The following is a 14889-nucleotide window of genomic DNA, read 5'->3' as shown; positions in this document are numbered from 1 at the left end:
GGAGAACGCAGGTGCCACATATCTGCTGCCAGGTGTGTGGGTCCTGAGCCTTAGGCTCCTGGGTCTGGTTTCCAAGACAACAGCATTCAGGTGAAAGTGCAGAGCCCTCCCCACTCCGCCTGAGTTCAGTTGCTCCGGCAACTAAATGGGAGAAGGGGGGCTCTGAATGGGCTTTCATCCTGTGAGGTTACCTGGGGCTTGAGCCTACTCACCCAATAGGGCCCTTCTGGCTGGCTGCTCCCCCAAAGAGCCTGTCCCACTCAAAAGTGAAACATCATGAGTTGGAAATGGCGGGGGCTCTTATCTTACTGGGCTACTCTAGAGAAAGACAGTGGGATGGAAGGGAGGGGGGAGGGATGCCAGGCAGGGAGTGGCAACACTTTGCTGCTTTCACTGCTCTGGGGAACACCCTTGGGTCCTCCGGAGCTAGGAGTGCTGGAAACCAGGACTTGCACAGGAACAGTAAAGCCACTTCAGTGATCAGGTCAGCACTGGCACAGCCTGGGTCTCTAGGACCTCGAGGGGCCTTTCCACGTCTCGTTTAATGAATCTGAAGCAGAAAATGTTTACATTGAAGGACAAGTGACTCTTGTCTTTGGATGTGTCAGCTCACTAGATCCTTTAAATGGTGCTCCAGACATTAAATGAATGTGCACTTCAAGCTCAGCAAGCAGAATACAGTCCTCCTGAGTGATGGTCATTGTGAGGTTGCTTCCAGCCGACACTCAGGGCACTCAGGGACACCCCGGGATCCATCCCTGGCTATGGAGGACCCGACCTTGACATGAAGCAGCAGCACCTCCACTGCTTCCTTCACCTTGGTTCATCAAAGTTCACTAGGTGCAGTGGGGCCCTGTCCCCTGGTGTCCTCACTCTGCAGGTCCACCCGCCTGGACTGAGCCCAAGCATCTCAGGGAAACCGGTTCACACATGCTAGTGCCCCAGAGTTACTGTTACTGTCAGTCTGTGTGTGTGAGATGACTCTAACAATGACACTTTACAATGCCAGCATCACTAGGTATTAGAGTGTTATCAATGTAGGGTTTTTTGTTTTTTGTTTTTTGTTTTTAAAAGAGAGAGAGAGCGCGTGTGCACAAGTGGGAAGGGGCAGGAGAAGGAGAGAGAGAATCTCACACAGGCTCCAAGCTCAGCCCGGAGCCCATGATCTCACAATCCTGAGATCATGACCTGAGCCGAAATCAAGAGTCGGATGCTCAATCAACTGAGCCACCCAGGTGCCCTTGAGTGCTAACAATGTTTTGAATGTGTGCTATGGGAATGCACTGTTTGTATAGAATAAACAAATCTTTCTGTCAGCCAAAGACTTCTTTCTATAAAAAAGTAAACTTATTTTGTAAATGCCTTTAAGAAACACCAGATTGCCTTTGAGTGTGGTCCCCGATGAGCAGCATATGCACGCCCGGGGTACCTGCTCCAGAGGCAAATCCTCCAGCCTTGCTCCACACTTGGCAGCCTAGCCATGGGCTTTATGAGAAGCCCCTGGGACACTGCTATGGGTGATGGTGGTCAACTGCTGCCTCAGAGGGAGGCTACTGGCCTCCAGACAGTGTCCTAGGAGGTCACCTTGCTCAGGGGAGAGTGAATGCTGTGCCCTCATCCTTCTGCCACCACATAGAGCTTGTAGGGCTGCCCAACTCTCTCTGGATGCAGTCTCTGTGAGGAGGACACACGCATTCATGTGCATGTTTCTTTCTTTACTGTATGCATTTTATTTGCTTTGCATCCCGTGCAGATCATGAGTGGCCCCCTTCCCAGAAGACAGCTGGGCTAGGAACATGGGTCTGGAGGCGGATGGTGCTAAAGGAGGACATGCTGATTTCGGAGGGAGCTTCAGGGCTTTAGCCCCAAAGACCAACTGACACAAGGCCAACAGGCATCTTCTAAAGAGCAAGAGCCCGACAGCTTTAATTTCAGAACTGATCCGAGAGCCCCAAATACCTCTTCACATTCCCTTGTATTTGTGAACTCCCAGGAAAGACACTTTTATTTTAAATGTAAATTTTAAAATTAGAGAGGAAAGAGTGAAGTACAGTTCTCTGAAGCTGAAATGAGTGTGCTGTGTGTTTAGGGAGATAATCTGAATCTCAGAAAGGACAAGAGGGTAGGGGCAGCCCATGCCCACATCACAGAGTGATGGTCCACAGCCACTGGCACCCACGAACACCCTGCTCTCCCTCCTACCGCCTCCTACTCCTTTTTCTTATCTCAGACCAAATCTCCACTGTTTCACTGAGTGAATCAAGGTTTATGCTTCCTATTCTTGGTTTTAATATCGACGCCTCCTACTGCTCGCTCTTGGAGGAAGCCTGTGGCTCCGTGTGTGGGCCCTGACTGCTGGTCTCCTGGAGGGCAGGACTTTGGGGCCAGCTTGCTCTCTGGGGCCCGCTCCCTCAGTCCACACCTCAACAGCAGATAAGGCTGGAGGACAAGGCTGACGTTGAGTCCTAGTACACTTGCCACCCCACTGCCTCGGCAGATAGCAGACACCCGTCTTCTAAAGGACCCTGGGTGTGCACAGGGCTGCCATCCACCCAGAGCGCCTGCAATATCTGAGCCCTGCCCTTAGAGACATGGCAGCAGGGTTTTACTGACCTGGGGGAACTCCAGAAGAAATGGTGGATGAGGTTGCCAGGCCGGCTCCCGCAGTGGTGACAGCAGCCACATCAATGGTGTAGGTGGTGAGTGACGACAACCCTTTGATTTTGTACTCATGAGTTGTGTTACTGAGGGTGTGGGTGAGCCGAGAGCCGTTCCTACCGTACACCTCCCAGGAAACCTGGTAGCCTGGGGAGCGAGAACACAGGATTAGCAGGGCCGCCTGTGAGCTGAGGGTGGGGCTGGATGCCGCTGTCGCTGTCACAGAGGATCTAAAACAGCATGAAAGCCCAGCAGATGTGCTGAAGCTGGGAGAGAACCTGCTGCTCTGCCCACATGGACTCCGAGCTGGGCCCCTCCTCTGTCCACAGTGTCCCCATCCCCCTGACACCCGGTGGGCTGTGGGAGCCCGGGCCCACCTGCAGGTGGTGACCCTGGCACCCGAGCTGCCTTAGGGAAAGATGAGTGACGGCGCCAGCCTGCAGTGCCCAATTTCGCCTCATGGCAAAATGTGGATGCATTTCATCAAGATTTCCGTTTTTATACGCTGATATTTTCATTATGCACTGCTCTAAATCAGTAGCTTGCTCCTGGGTTGCAACTAATTTGTGGAAACGCTGCCACTTTTTCCCTCATGAAGTGATTGATAGAAGCTCTCTCCCGTGCAAAGTGCTTTCTCTAAAAAGTCCCTCTGTCTAAGTGCATGAGTTCTGCTGCCTCCCCAATTTCTGAACCCTCTGTTTTCCTGCCAAAATCTGATTTTTCCCTGGTCTCTGTTCAGTCCAGTGGGGCCTTGTGACCACAATTTATTCAGCCTTGGACTCCACTGCTATTTTAAGCTCAGAGAAGAAAAGCCCCAGCAAGATCCTGAATTGACCCCCATGGAGGGGAGTTTATGTGGTTAGAGACCCTGCAGAGGGTCTCCTAAAGCAGGAGACACTGATGGAAGGTGCTTGAGGGCCCAAAGGAAAGGGGAACTGCTGAAAACACTTGCACTTCCTTCTTTCCAGTCAATAAACTCACAGATACCGAAACACCAAGAGGCATCTTAAAGCTCATTCTGATGAAAGCAATAAATATAGTTAGAAACTTGCACTTGCAGGTAAACAAGAATTTAAAGAGTATCTCGGGACTTTAATATTTTGAAAAAAAATTAATGTCAGAAGCTGCTGCCTGTCTGCGGTCCCACAGCCCAGCTACTCCCTACTCCAGGACACTAGGACACCAGGCCCCCAGGCTGACAGAACATCCAGGGGGGAGCAGCAGATGGGCACCCGGCTGCCGGCCACCTCCCTGCACATTGCACCTCCCCTGTTACCTTCTGGTCTCTGCACAGGCTCCTGTGCTCTGCTCAGCCCATCTGGGCTGTGGGCTGCCCACCTGCCCCCAGACCTCGGTGTTCCTACTGGCTAACCACCCACTGCCCTACTCCCTCTGGACCCCAGACTCTCCCTCCTCATTGCCCACCCACCCCACGTCCAGCCTCCATGCCTCACTCAGTGTGCCAATCAGTTCTTTTTATTTTGTTAATTCAGAATTTCGGATCTAATCACACAATTAAAAATCCAGCCTTCTGGGCAATGAGTATGAACAGCTTCAAGCACACACAGTGCTCCCAAAGTTCCTGTGGTGTTCTGAGCACTTCGCTGACATTAGTTCATCTAATCTCATAGCGGAACTGCAAAGTCACTACCCTATTTATAATGGAGAACGCCAAGGTGCAGAGCCGTTTGTGAACTTGCTGGAAGCTGGCAAGGACTTCTAGGGTTGGCCGGGCCCTACCCTTCCCACGGAACCTCCTGAGGCCTTCTCTCTGAAGCCTTGATGTTCGCGAGCAAACCCGACCACTCCCCTGACCTCAGAGGTTTCTACGGAATACGTCACGAGACAGTTTGATCCTCAGGGTCATCCCTGAATGTACAGGAGGGGAAGACTTTGCTTTATGTTTTGTTTTTGTTGTATGTTATGATTTTATTTGCTTAAATGCTGTTCTTCATCAGAATTTACAAAAATACAGCACATTGTTTGTCACAGTGGCCTGGAATCCAAACTTCCAGCACCCTCAGTGGGGGCAGCAGCGCTGGGATCTGCTGTCACATTGGGTATGTGGCTGGGCTGCTGTCGTGGATACAAAGCCCAATGGCCCTCACTTCCTCAGGAAGGGCGTAAGGGAAGCAGTGCCCTGAGGCATGGCTCTTTGGGCTGTGCGTGGATGTCTCACTGCCTGCTCTAGCCTGCGGGAGGAGGGGCAGCCCTGCCAGCTCTGGGCGTCTTCAGCGGGGGTCCTCCTTGCTCCCATCGCTGCCTGAGACTAACGACCCCAGGAGCTTCAGAAATAATTTTCCGTTGATCTGCAGTAAATTCTCTACAAGAGAGCAGTACATCCAATCACAAGCTGTCTGTCTGCATCCGGGCCCTCATAAATCAGAGTTTACGCAGGGAGAGTGGAAGATGCTGGAATTTACAATAAGCACAGTGGGCAATCTGCTCTTGGGCACTCTGCCCCTCCTCAGGATGGCCCTCTCTTTCCGGCCCCAAACTGACAGGGTGGCCTGGGGCTGCTCACCGTGTATTGGGGCTGATGAGGTACGGCTGGCAGCAGGTGTCTGGAGCATCAGGTGCCCCGTGCAGAGGACCAGGCCTGCCTGTTGTCATCTGCCCCAAAGCCGTTCCAACAGCAGCTGCGTTAACAGGAAGGCTCCAGGACAGTCTGTGGTTTCCCGAGGCTGGGTTTGCCCATAGACCAGGCTTTTCTGCTGCCTCTTGGTGAGCTACTCTGTCTGGAGCCTGGGATAGACCCTGTGGTGCTGCCTAGAGCCCCGTCAAGGCAGGGTGTGGAACCCTCAGTTGGGGGCAGAGCATCTGGGTCCAGGGAGGGCCTCGCCCAGGGTAGGGGTCACTGGGGCTGGGGCTGGAGAGATGTGCAGCTAGGCCTAGGAAACCACAGCTGTCGGGTTCAGCTCCCGTAGGCCCTCTTCCTCTGCAGCCTTCACCAGAGCTCCTGGGACCCCAGACAGATAATGGCACAGGTCAGACACAGTGAGATGGAGACCATGTGGCCGCTGAGAGGGACCAGAGAGCACTGCCCGCAGCTCTGAAGTCGCAGCCTCCAACCCAGGTCCACAGCACACAGGAGTCAGAAGGCCAAGCTCCACGTAAACTATAGGCTACTGCTTGTAACTACACGTATTTGTTTAAATAAAATAGGAAAATGAGTTCATTAAGCTCTATTAGCTGGCGAGAACAGAGGATCATAAATTGGAAGTATTGGCAAGCACCACTCAGCCGGGAGATGCTGGCTCTGCTCAGTGATTACGTATGCCCATGGGCTTCCCTGAAGATTTACACGAGGAACGAGGACCCAGTGCATATCTGAAGGAAGGGGAGTCTCCGTGTCCATTCGCCTACCAAGGAACCCTAGCCAGATTCCTGGGACTCGGGTCCTGAAACCCACAGGCCAAGCAGGCAGCCACGGACGCCCTGGCTCAGAAATCAACAGTGAGCAAGCACAGCTCTCATTCCGGCCACAGCACCGACCAGTCCCTGAGAGGTCTGAGCTGGAGCATCTTTGCTTTCCAGGGCAGCCTCCCTCTACACGCTTCTGGTGTTTTTGCTTTTTTGTTTTCCCTAAGCGCAGCCTGGTTTGCTTTTTCCTCCCTTCGCATGGCTTAGAGCAAAGTTAAACCAACCAGGCTTCCTTTCTGCCCATCCCCCACGTGACTCCCCAGCCTCTGCTCCAGGCAGCAGGAGGCCTTTGTTATTTCACACACTCACACTTGGGATCCTGTGCTGAGAGGCTGCAGAATACCGGCCAGATCCTGGCTCCTACAGTCCCCTTTCCTGGAGCTGCAATATTATTGACAGAGGGTATTTCAAAGCATTAGCTCTGAGGACTGAACCAGACCCATACGTATACTCTGGTTAAAAGTCAGAGGGAGAGGCGGCATCAGTGCAGACGTCCCAGAGGACATAGTGGCCGGAGCACACCATTCTGCAGGGGGTCGGAAGGGGCTGGCTCCAGGGGGTTTCCCCACTAAAGGAGAGAAAAAGGGAGTTTAGGGGAGGAATGCAGTCCCCAGGCTATGCCCCAGGCCACTGGGGACACTGTGCGGAGCCCCAGAAACAGCGTGGGAACTTGGTGATGCTGGGTGCCTCTTGCCCATGTCCCCGGGTTGATGGAGACCTCCAGCCTTATCTGTTCCCAATTTCAGGATCAGGGCGGGCCACGTGTCTTTGCACACACCTTGTCTTTGCAAAGCTGAGGTTCTGGTGGTGTCTGTGATACAGAGGCAGGTACAGCATGAAGACCAATGTGGGGAATTAAGGAAATGAAGGTGGTGGGGTCCACTCTGACTCCATGTTTAAGAAGGTGGGCAGAGCCAGATTCCCTTGGGAACATCAGAAACACACAACCTATTTGTGTGAAGAAGGAAATACAAATGTTTTTCTTTCACTTAATTTCAAACAGCTATTAAGTTGTTAGCATATTAATCAGCTGTTTGTACCAAGTAACTTGACAAACAGCTGTCAGGTGCTTCTTTGACCCTGGGGACCTTGAGAGACTTGGTGAGAGACTGTCACCCCAGGAAGACGGGAACCTCTGGGTTGGGTTAGGAGCAGGGTTCGAATCCCATTGCCGGCACACTGAGGATGTAGAGGCCAGAATACGGACACTTGCATCCCTGTGCTGGCCTGGTTGTCTGCTGGCCATGTGACCATAGGACATTGCCACCCACGGTGGTGGACGGAGATTGTAGGAGGTGTTTTGTCTGGCTGTTTGAACAAGATCCTGTAATACTAAGGTGCTTGCATGTGGATGTACCCAGGGTGACCCTTGATGCTCTCCAGACATGGGGTTGGTAGAGCCGTGGGAGCTGAACCCCGCGGCCAGGCATCATGGACAGACATCATTCCTGGACTCTCTGGTACACTTGTTAGCATGAGTGGGCTTCTGGATGGCTGGGCACATGAGGGCTTCCATGGGCAGTGTAGGCGGGTGGCTGAGGGACCGCGGACACAGCCTAGGCTCCTGGCGGACTCAGAAACAGGATGGACATGGCTCACTCAGGAGCTGGGTACTCCTAAAGCCTCAGGGTCCAGGCTTAGGGGGCAGAGGCAGGAGCCCTGGATATGACAGGAGGTGTTGCCGGTAGAGCCCCAGAGAGCACCTGCCACAGAGTATGTGTCCCAGACCCAGTGGCTGAGCAGTGGGAATATGAGTGGCTGGCTTGACATTTCAAGTAATGCTTGCTAAATAGAAGGGGCCTCTGGCGGCTGCTGACCTGGTGCCTCCTCCCAACAGCCCCACGAAGAAATGGAGGGTCTGAGAGGTAAGCTGAGGCTCCTACCTTTCCCTGAAGTCAGAGCCACCCAGAAATTTTTTTCAAGCCAAGGATAAGGCTCTCTGAAAAAAAATCATCAAAGCCCTACAAAAGACCCCTGCAGCCTGAGGGGAGTCTGTCTGGGGACATGGCAGGCTGGCTGTCCTCACCTTGGGTCCCCCTAGCGCACTGAGCCAGGGCACCCAGGCTTTGCGGTCGGGCCCATCCCGGCCGGGGACGGACCTGGCCGTGGGCTGATTTGCAGTGTTTCAGTGAAGAGACTGCACACGGTGGACTTCTGGTGCACGTCTGCTAAGGAAGGGCCTCTTGGGGCCTGTCTCCTCTTGAATGGGTCATGATACGGGCACACACCTCTCCGCATGGCTAGGAGAATCGTGGGGGACCGAGAGTGTGAGGGCATGTGCCACAAAATGCTGAGTCTCCCTGATCAAAGGCTTTAGAGGTTTGTTAAGTTAACATAAGGAGGCCACAGCCCATGCAGGGCAATGCCCCCAGGAGGTAGGGTCCTGAGGACACGGTATTGGGTGTGGTGATGGAGCCTTCTGCCCAAGGTCCGGCAGACATGCCGCTTCCTGGAGAGGCCATGATGCCCTTTTACCCGGCCAGCTGTGTGGCTTCCAGCGACGCCCATCTCCCCCATTGGGGCGAGCATGTTTTTCCTTCTCCCAAGCACAGGGATACTCACCTGTAATGATTCCATTCTTCTCCAGGGGCTCCTGCCAGCTGACCTTTAGAGATGTGTCCAGAATCTCCGTGAAACTCAGATGTCCCACAGCACCTGGTTCTAGCAGGTAAAAATAAAGTCATCTGTTAACACAAGAGCCCCTTCTCTCCAGGTCAGATTTGTGTGGAAAGTTCTAAGCAGGGAAGGGAGGCAGTTCTAAGTGGGGAAGGGAGGCCGGGGCTGGGCCCATAGGCCAGAGTCCTAGGCAATGCCAGTAAAACCCAGAAGGGGCAAGGGAATTCGAGGTGTGAAAGACATCCTGGCTCTGGGCACATAAATAATTTTACTCTGCTGCATCCCAGCCCCGCCAAGAACCTTAAGACAGGCAGCAGGAGATTTATACACGCCTCCTTCTCCTTTTCCTTGATCTACTCTAATGAGAACAACCAGGCTGCCTGGATCCTGAAAAGCCACGGCTGGCGCCCTATGTCCTTGGACATGCCTTGAAGCCGAGTGTCCGGCTGGCGTGTGGTCACTGCTCTGTGCAGCCAGGGCCGGCCCACACCCAGCTCCAGGGTGATGCCCGCAGGCCTGACCTAGGGCTCCAGGCTCCACGCCCCCACCCCTCCCTGAGGAACCCCACGGTGGGGCAGGGGCAGGATGCTGTTCCAGCAACAGTATGCTCCTTCACTAGGAGTTTCTTTGTGGGTGACTGTTCTCCCTACTGTTGGAGGCAGAGGCGTTTCTGGGTCTGAGGCCTGTCCTGGATGTCAGCTGCTACTCTTAGATATCTCACTGTCTCAACACAAAGTCATTTCTGAGATGAGCTTTCCACCACTTTGAAAAGCACCCAGAGATAAAGTGCGAGAGGCCCAACGTGAGGTGAATAGTCCAAAGTCATAGACTCTCAGGGCCCAGACCCCTCGTTGGCTTTGTAGTTGTGGCATCAAGGCCAGGCCGGGTCAGCGAGGAGGCCAGCAAGGAGGCATTGGAGGAGGATGCAGAGCCCCCGCTGGCCCTGTCCTAGAGCTGCTTCCTTAACAGCTCCAGGGGCAGGGACAGAAGTGCTTTATAGGAGACTGGAGTCTGGGACTGAGTGGGTATGGGATGTGGGGATGAAACAAGGGACGGGGACAGAGATGGGCTCCACTGTTGGCAGAGCCAGGCATGGGTCCGTCAGTTACTTCCTCCAGCTGGTGGGGCTGCTTGCTGGGGTTTGCTCTGCATGTCTCTGCCAGGCCCCACGGGACTATCCTTCCCCATGCCCAGACGAGTCAGGGAAGAAGGAGGGGAGGCTCGTGGGGCAGAATCAGAGACAAAGGAGGAACTGAAGGAGAATGGAGAGGAGCCAAGGAACCCATTCCCTCAGCACAGACAGATTAGGCAGGAGCCCCAGGCCCCTTGGAAACACCAGGCTCCTCCTGAGAGACTGTGCCTCTGACTCTCCCATCAGGCCCTGAACATGCCACACTGAGGTCTTTTTAATCATAACACAATTCAATCTTTCAAGTTTAAAATAAGAGAGCATGAAAACAGGGTGTTGGTCATCCTCCCGAAGAGCAGATTTCAGGGGATCCCTATGGAGAAGCCTTGTTCCTGTTTGGGCCATTGTCGCCTTGTCTGCATAGATGGCAGATTCAGTACCTGGGACTCAGCTGGTATTTGGACAAAGCTTCCTAACACAACTTCTAATTAAAAAAAAAAAAAAAAAAAAGGAAAAAAAAAGGAAAAGAAACAGTCTCAGCAAATATGCTCATCTGGGTGAAACTTTCAAAAGACGTTTTATGGATAATCTCAAACACCCACAAATGCCAGTCTCTGAGCCGGAAAGACGGTAAAATAGAACGGCTGTCGAAACCAGCTCATCTTCCTCCAGTTTTGAGTTTCCAGAAAGACATTCTGACGGATTTTCAAACTGACTTGTTCTTTTTTCGATCGATAGAGCAGCAAAGAAAGCTTTTTGCTCCTTTTATATTCTCAATGTTTCTGCTTCTTGGATTCCTGCCCAAATATGCTGTCCTCTAGCTCTGCTGGAACCAGCTGGCAATGTCTTGGCTTAGAATTTATATTCTATTTCCTCTTTACTGCATTGCCTGCCCTCCCCACCCCACCCCTGAGTTCTTATTGCGTTGGAGCTTCGGAAAAGGAGTCCGGCTGGATGCGGATCGAAGTGAGGTGCCATAACCCTGAAAGCTCGGGTGGTTGTGCTTCCAGCACCCATCGGGCCATCAGCCCTACTCCAACCTTTCTGTGAGATAGTCCACACTCCAAACAGTATCAACAGGTTCCCCAGCTACTGAAAAATTGTGACTGCATTAGAAAACTCTAAAAGTATAAGATCACTTCCAGTTTTCTCAATTCCCAAGAAAGAAATTTCCAGTTTCTCCTTTTCCCTACTAATGGTGGGCAAAAAATGCATTTAAGGTTCAGCTTCCTGGCCACAGAGCTTAATGGGATATTTTTCTTTCTGCTTGTTTAACTGGCAACAATTGAGGTTTTTCTTTACGCAAAGAATTCAGCCAGGAGTGTTCACTCTTTTCTTTGGAAGGAGTTACCTTCTTCTGCGACTTTGTATTTTTAATAAATATCTTCTGAAAGTGAATTCTGATATCCAGTTGGACCTGGCTGTGCCTTGAGCAGAGACATTGCCCTTGCCTCTTCCTCAAATAAGTGAAATAGAGGAAAATCCCTCACCACTGTCCACGTAATGAAGCGCTATAAGGAGTATACTCATGAACTTTATCCCCATCAGCTACCTCTCCATCCCATCAAAGGTGTAAGGGGGCTGGATTGTGCTTCCCTACAGATGACTGCACACAGTACACTTCACCCAAGTGAGGCTCCCTCTTCTTTCCCTGAGACCCTACGTGGCCCCCTCTGCACCCTCGGTCCCACATGACCAGGACAGAGCCCAGTGGCTGCGCCTGTCTCTTTGCTCCCTTGTCTTAGAGTTTGCCTGCCTGATCCCTAAGGTGACTTCATCTGCTTAGGCGGCTTTACCTGCTAGCGACCCTGTCGCTCAGACACCCTGAGATGGAGTGGATTTCAAATACTTCTGTCTGTGGTTAGACCACATATTCAGTTGCCTTCCCTAGCCCTTCCTTGGAAAGTAAGGTCATAACTGTGACTTGCTAGGACTCCCAGATCCACTTCAGACACGTAGGCCCAGAGGCCCCACAGCCACGCATACCTCGTGTGTCCCACATCAGCCCGGTGTCCTCACCCTAGACCCATTTCCCACATTTTGATCACTGACATCATCAACTCTGCAGTCACGTAAACCAGAGCATGGTGGGTCATCCTAACTCCTTTCTCCTACCCCACAGCCCTGTGACATGTCTTTAGGTTCCATGACCTCTCACCACTGTCCCCACAGCATGGGCTCCCTTCTTCTCAGCTTCCTTCATCTTTACCTCCACTGCATCCTCACAAGACCCCTACACAGAACTTCTGGAACATGGATTCATTCAGATAACCCCATCATGGAGAACCTTCTGTGGGTCCCCAATGCCCAGAATGTCTTTGTCCAAACTTCGCAGCCAAGATTCTTCTGAATCAGTTCCCAACTTGTTTTCTGGCTCGTCCCTCCCTCGCCTCCACGTGCTGTGCTACTGCCACACCAAATAGCTCGCTCATGCCCTCTCACACTTGAGTACTCTTCTCACCACGGTGAATGCCGCTTCTCCCACATAGAATGCCCTCAGCTGTTCTCTGCACGAAAGCTATCTGTCAAGAGCTGCCTCAGCTGCTGCCTCCTCCAAGACTCACCTGATGCTCCTCCACAACACTTTTTTGCTACTCTTCATGAGCAGTGTCAGCCACTTCTCCAGACCTCCTCTGTGGCACTGGCCTCAGACATGTGCCTCATGTCAGACTAGGCTATAAGCTCGAAAGGCAGAGGCCTTATCTCTGCAACCCTTGCACTGCCCAGCTGGCTACTTCACACAAAGTAGGCATACCACAGACATCTGAGCGTAAATGTGCATAGCTTGTCTCTGTGTTGGACAGATGGATGAGTGAACCAATCAAGCAACATTTAATTATAAGATAATTATGTGGAAATGAGACTTGATGAGATAGGCATACTTTTAAAAAAAAAAAATGGAAAAGCTAAACTTGATCAACTGGCTCCTTAATCCTAAACTCTGGTGGAGGGTGGTATATAAAATGTATAATTGAAAAGTAGGTTTTACAGCAGAATACACAGTATTCTTTTCAAGCCCTCATGAAACATTCACCAAGACTGATCACATGCTGGACCCTAAAGCAAACTTTGATAAACTTAAAGGGATTGAAATTGTATAGTGTGCTGACAGCAGTGGAATCATGTTAGAAATCAGTTGCAGAAAGACAACAGGAAAATCTCCAAACACATGGAAACTAAACAGCACACTTCTAAATAACTCATAGGCCAAATAGGAAGTCTCAAAGGAATCAAAGTATATAGAACTAAGTGAAAATGAAACCCAATATGTCAAATTATGTGGGATGCAGCTAAAGCAGTGTAGAGAGGAAAATTTATAGCCTTAAGTGTTTGTAAAAGAAATGAGGACAGGCCTCAAATCAATAGTTTAAGTACCTACCTCAAGAAATTAAAGGAAGACCAAGAAATATACTCAAAACAAGCAGAAGGAAGGAAATATTAGCAGCAGAAATCAATGCAATTGAAAATAGGAAAACAATGGAGAAAACGCAATGAAATAAGAAGCTGGTTCCTCAAAAAAAAAAAAATCAATAAAACTGACAAATCTCTAGGAAAAATGACAGAAATAGAAAAAGAGGTCAGCAATATTAGGGATGAAACAAGGAACACAATAACATACCCTGCAGCCATGGGAGGAGACTAAGGGAATACTGCCAGCGGTGTTATATGCACAGACTCAACAACTTAGAGGGTCAGTTTCTTGAAAAATCAGACTGCCACTACACAACCAAAATTAAACAGACAACTGAATAGTACTGTAATCATCGGAGACAACAAATTTATAATTTAAAAGCTCCCCTAAAAGAAATATCCAAGTCCAGAAGATTTCACTGGAAAATGCCACCAGACATTTATAGAAGAATTCATACTGACTTTACACAATCTCTTCTAGAGAGCCAAAGAGGAGCTGGGGAGCCTGGGTGGCTCAGTTGGTTGAGCATCCAACTCATGGTTTTGGCTCAGATTATGATCCCAAGGTTGTGAGATCACCCCTTCATTGTGCTCTGTGCTTAGCATGGAGTCTGCTTGAGATTCTCTCTCTCCTTCTGCCCCTCCCCCTGCTCAAGCACATAAATAAATAAATAAATAAATAAATAAATAAATAAATAAATAAAATCTTTAAGAAAAAAAAAAGAAAGCAGCAGAGGGGGAACAATTCCAAACTTATTTTATGAAGCCAGTCATTACCCTGACACTTAACCAGACACATAGTAAGTACAGAAATCTCTCTTATCAACCTGGATGCAAAAAAATCACACACAAAGTATTAGCAAATTAAATCCAGCAACATAAACAATAATTACAAACTAGGACCAAGTGGGATTTACTCCAAGTGTGCAAGGCTGGTTCGACATTTGAAAATCAATCTGCTCTATCAACAACTCGCCGAAAAAGAAAAACCCACAGAATCGTATCAGTCGATGTAGTTGCAGCAGCTGATAAAATGCAATGGTTGTTAGGAGGTCACCGTCCAGGGGTGGGGTGAGAACTGTTGCTGAAGGTTATGATGAGTGTGAGAGGTTAGGGGTCCAGTAATAGTTTCTCTGGGAAGGAAGTGAGCTCACCAGGAACACAGGGTGGGTGGGGAGTTGCCACTTTCAGATGAGAGACACCTGAGTGCATTTGTGGGTTGACAACAGGGTCAGACTCCATCTTCCGAGAGAGGCAGTGAGGTGAGAATGAAGGGCCTGAGGGGGGAGCTGAGGGGGAGGGAGCTCATCTTGGATGGCCATGACCTCTGTACATGTTGCCTCTGTGAGCATAGCGACAATGAGGCCTCAGCAAGTAGGGCCAAGCCACCGCACCATCGTGCCACTGTGCCATCTGTGGCACAGGAGGCCAGCCATACCCAGAGTCCCGTGGCCTGGATGGGAGGACAGACAAGTGGCAGCCCTGGGTGACTTTTTCTTAAACATGTACTAGTTTCAATTCTCCTTATAAAGAGAGTATGTATTCACAGCGAAATGAGAACATGGGGCAAAATCCAAACAGATGTGGAGAATCTCCATGATCACATCACATAAAGATAACAACTGTCAGAATTGTGACATCTTTCCTTCAAG

At 50.7% G+C, this 14889-nt stretch overlaps 1 protein-coding gene across 1 annotated transcript in view; it reads right to left on the bottom strand.

Annotated features, from left to right (window-relative positions):
* SDK1 (sidekick cell adhesion molecule 1) overlaps nucleotides 1–14889 on the bottom strand; it is a gene marked incomplete at its 5' end in the record, with an annotated part of 892328 nt that overhangs the window by 141573 nt on the left and 735866 nt on the right. Inside the window, 2 exons of the mRNA XM_055340442.1 lie at nucleotides 2614–2805; nucleotides 8644–8742. Of these exons, the coding sequence (XP_055196417.1) occupies nucleotides 2614–2805; nucleotides 8644–8742 (291 nt within the window). The remainder of the gene's footprint in view (nucleotides 1–2613; nucleotides 2806–8643; nucleotides 8743–14889) is intronic.

Source organism: Nyctereutes procyonoides, unplaced genomic scaffold, assembly GCF_905146905.1.
Source record: "Nyctereutes procyonoides isolate TBG_1078 unplaced genomic scaffold, NYPRO_anot_genome, whole genome shotgun sequence".
NCBI classification, from domain to species: Eukaryota; Metazoa; Chordata; class Mammalia; order Carnivora; family Canidae; genus Nyctereutes; species Nyctereutes procyonoides.
The sequence above is the reverse complement of the archived record's forward strand: the minus strand, read 5'-3'. Positions and strand labels throughout refer to the sequence as shown.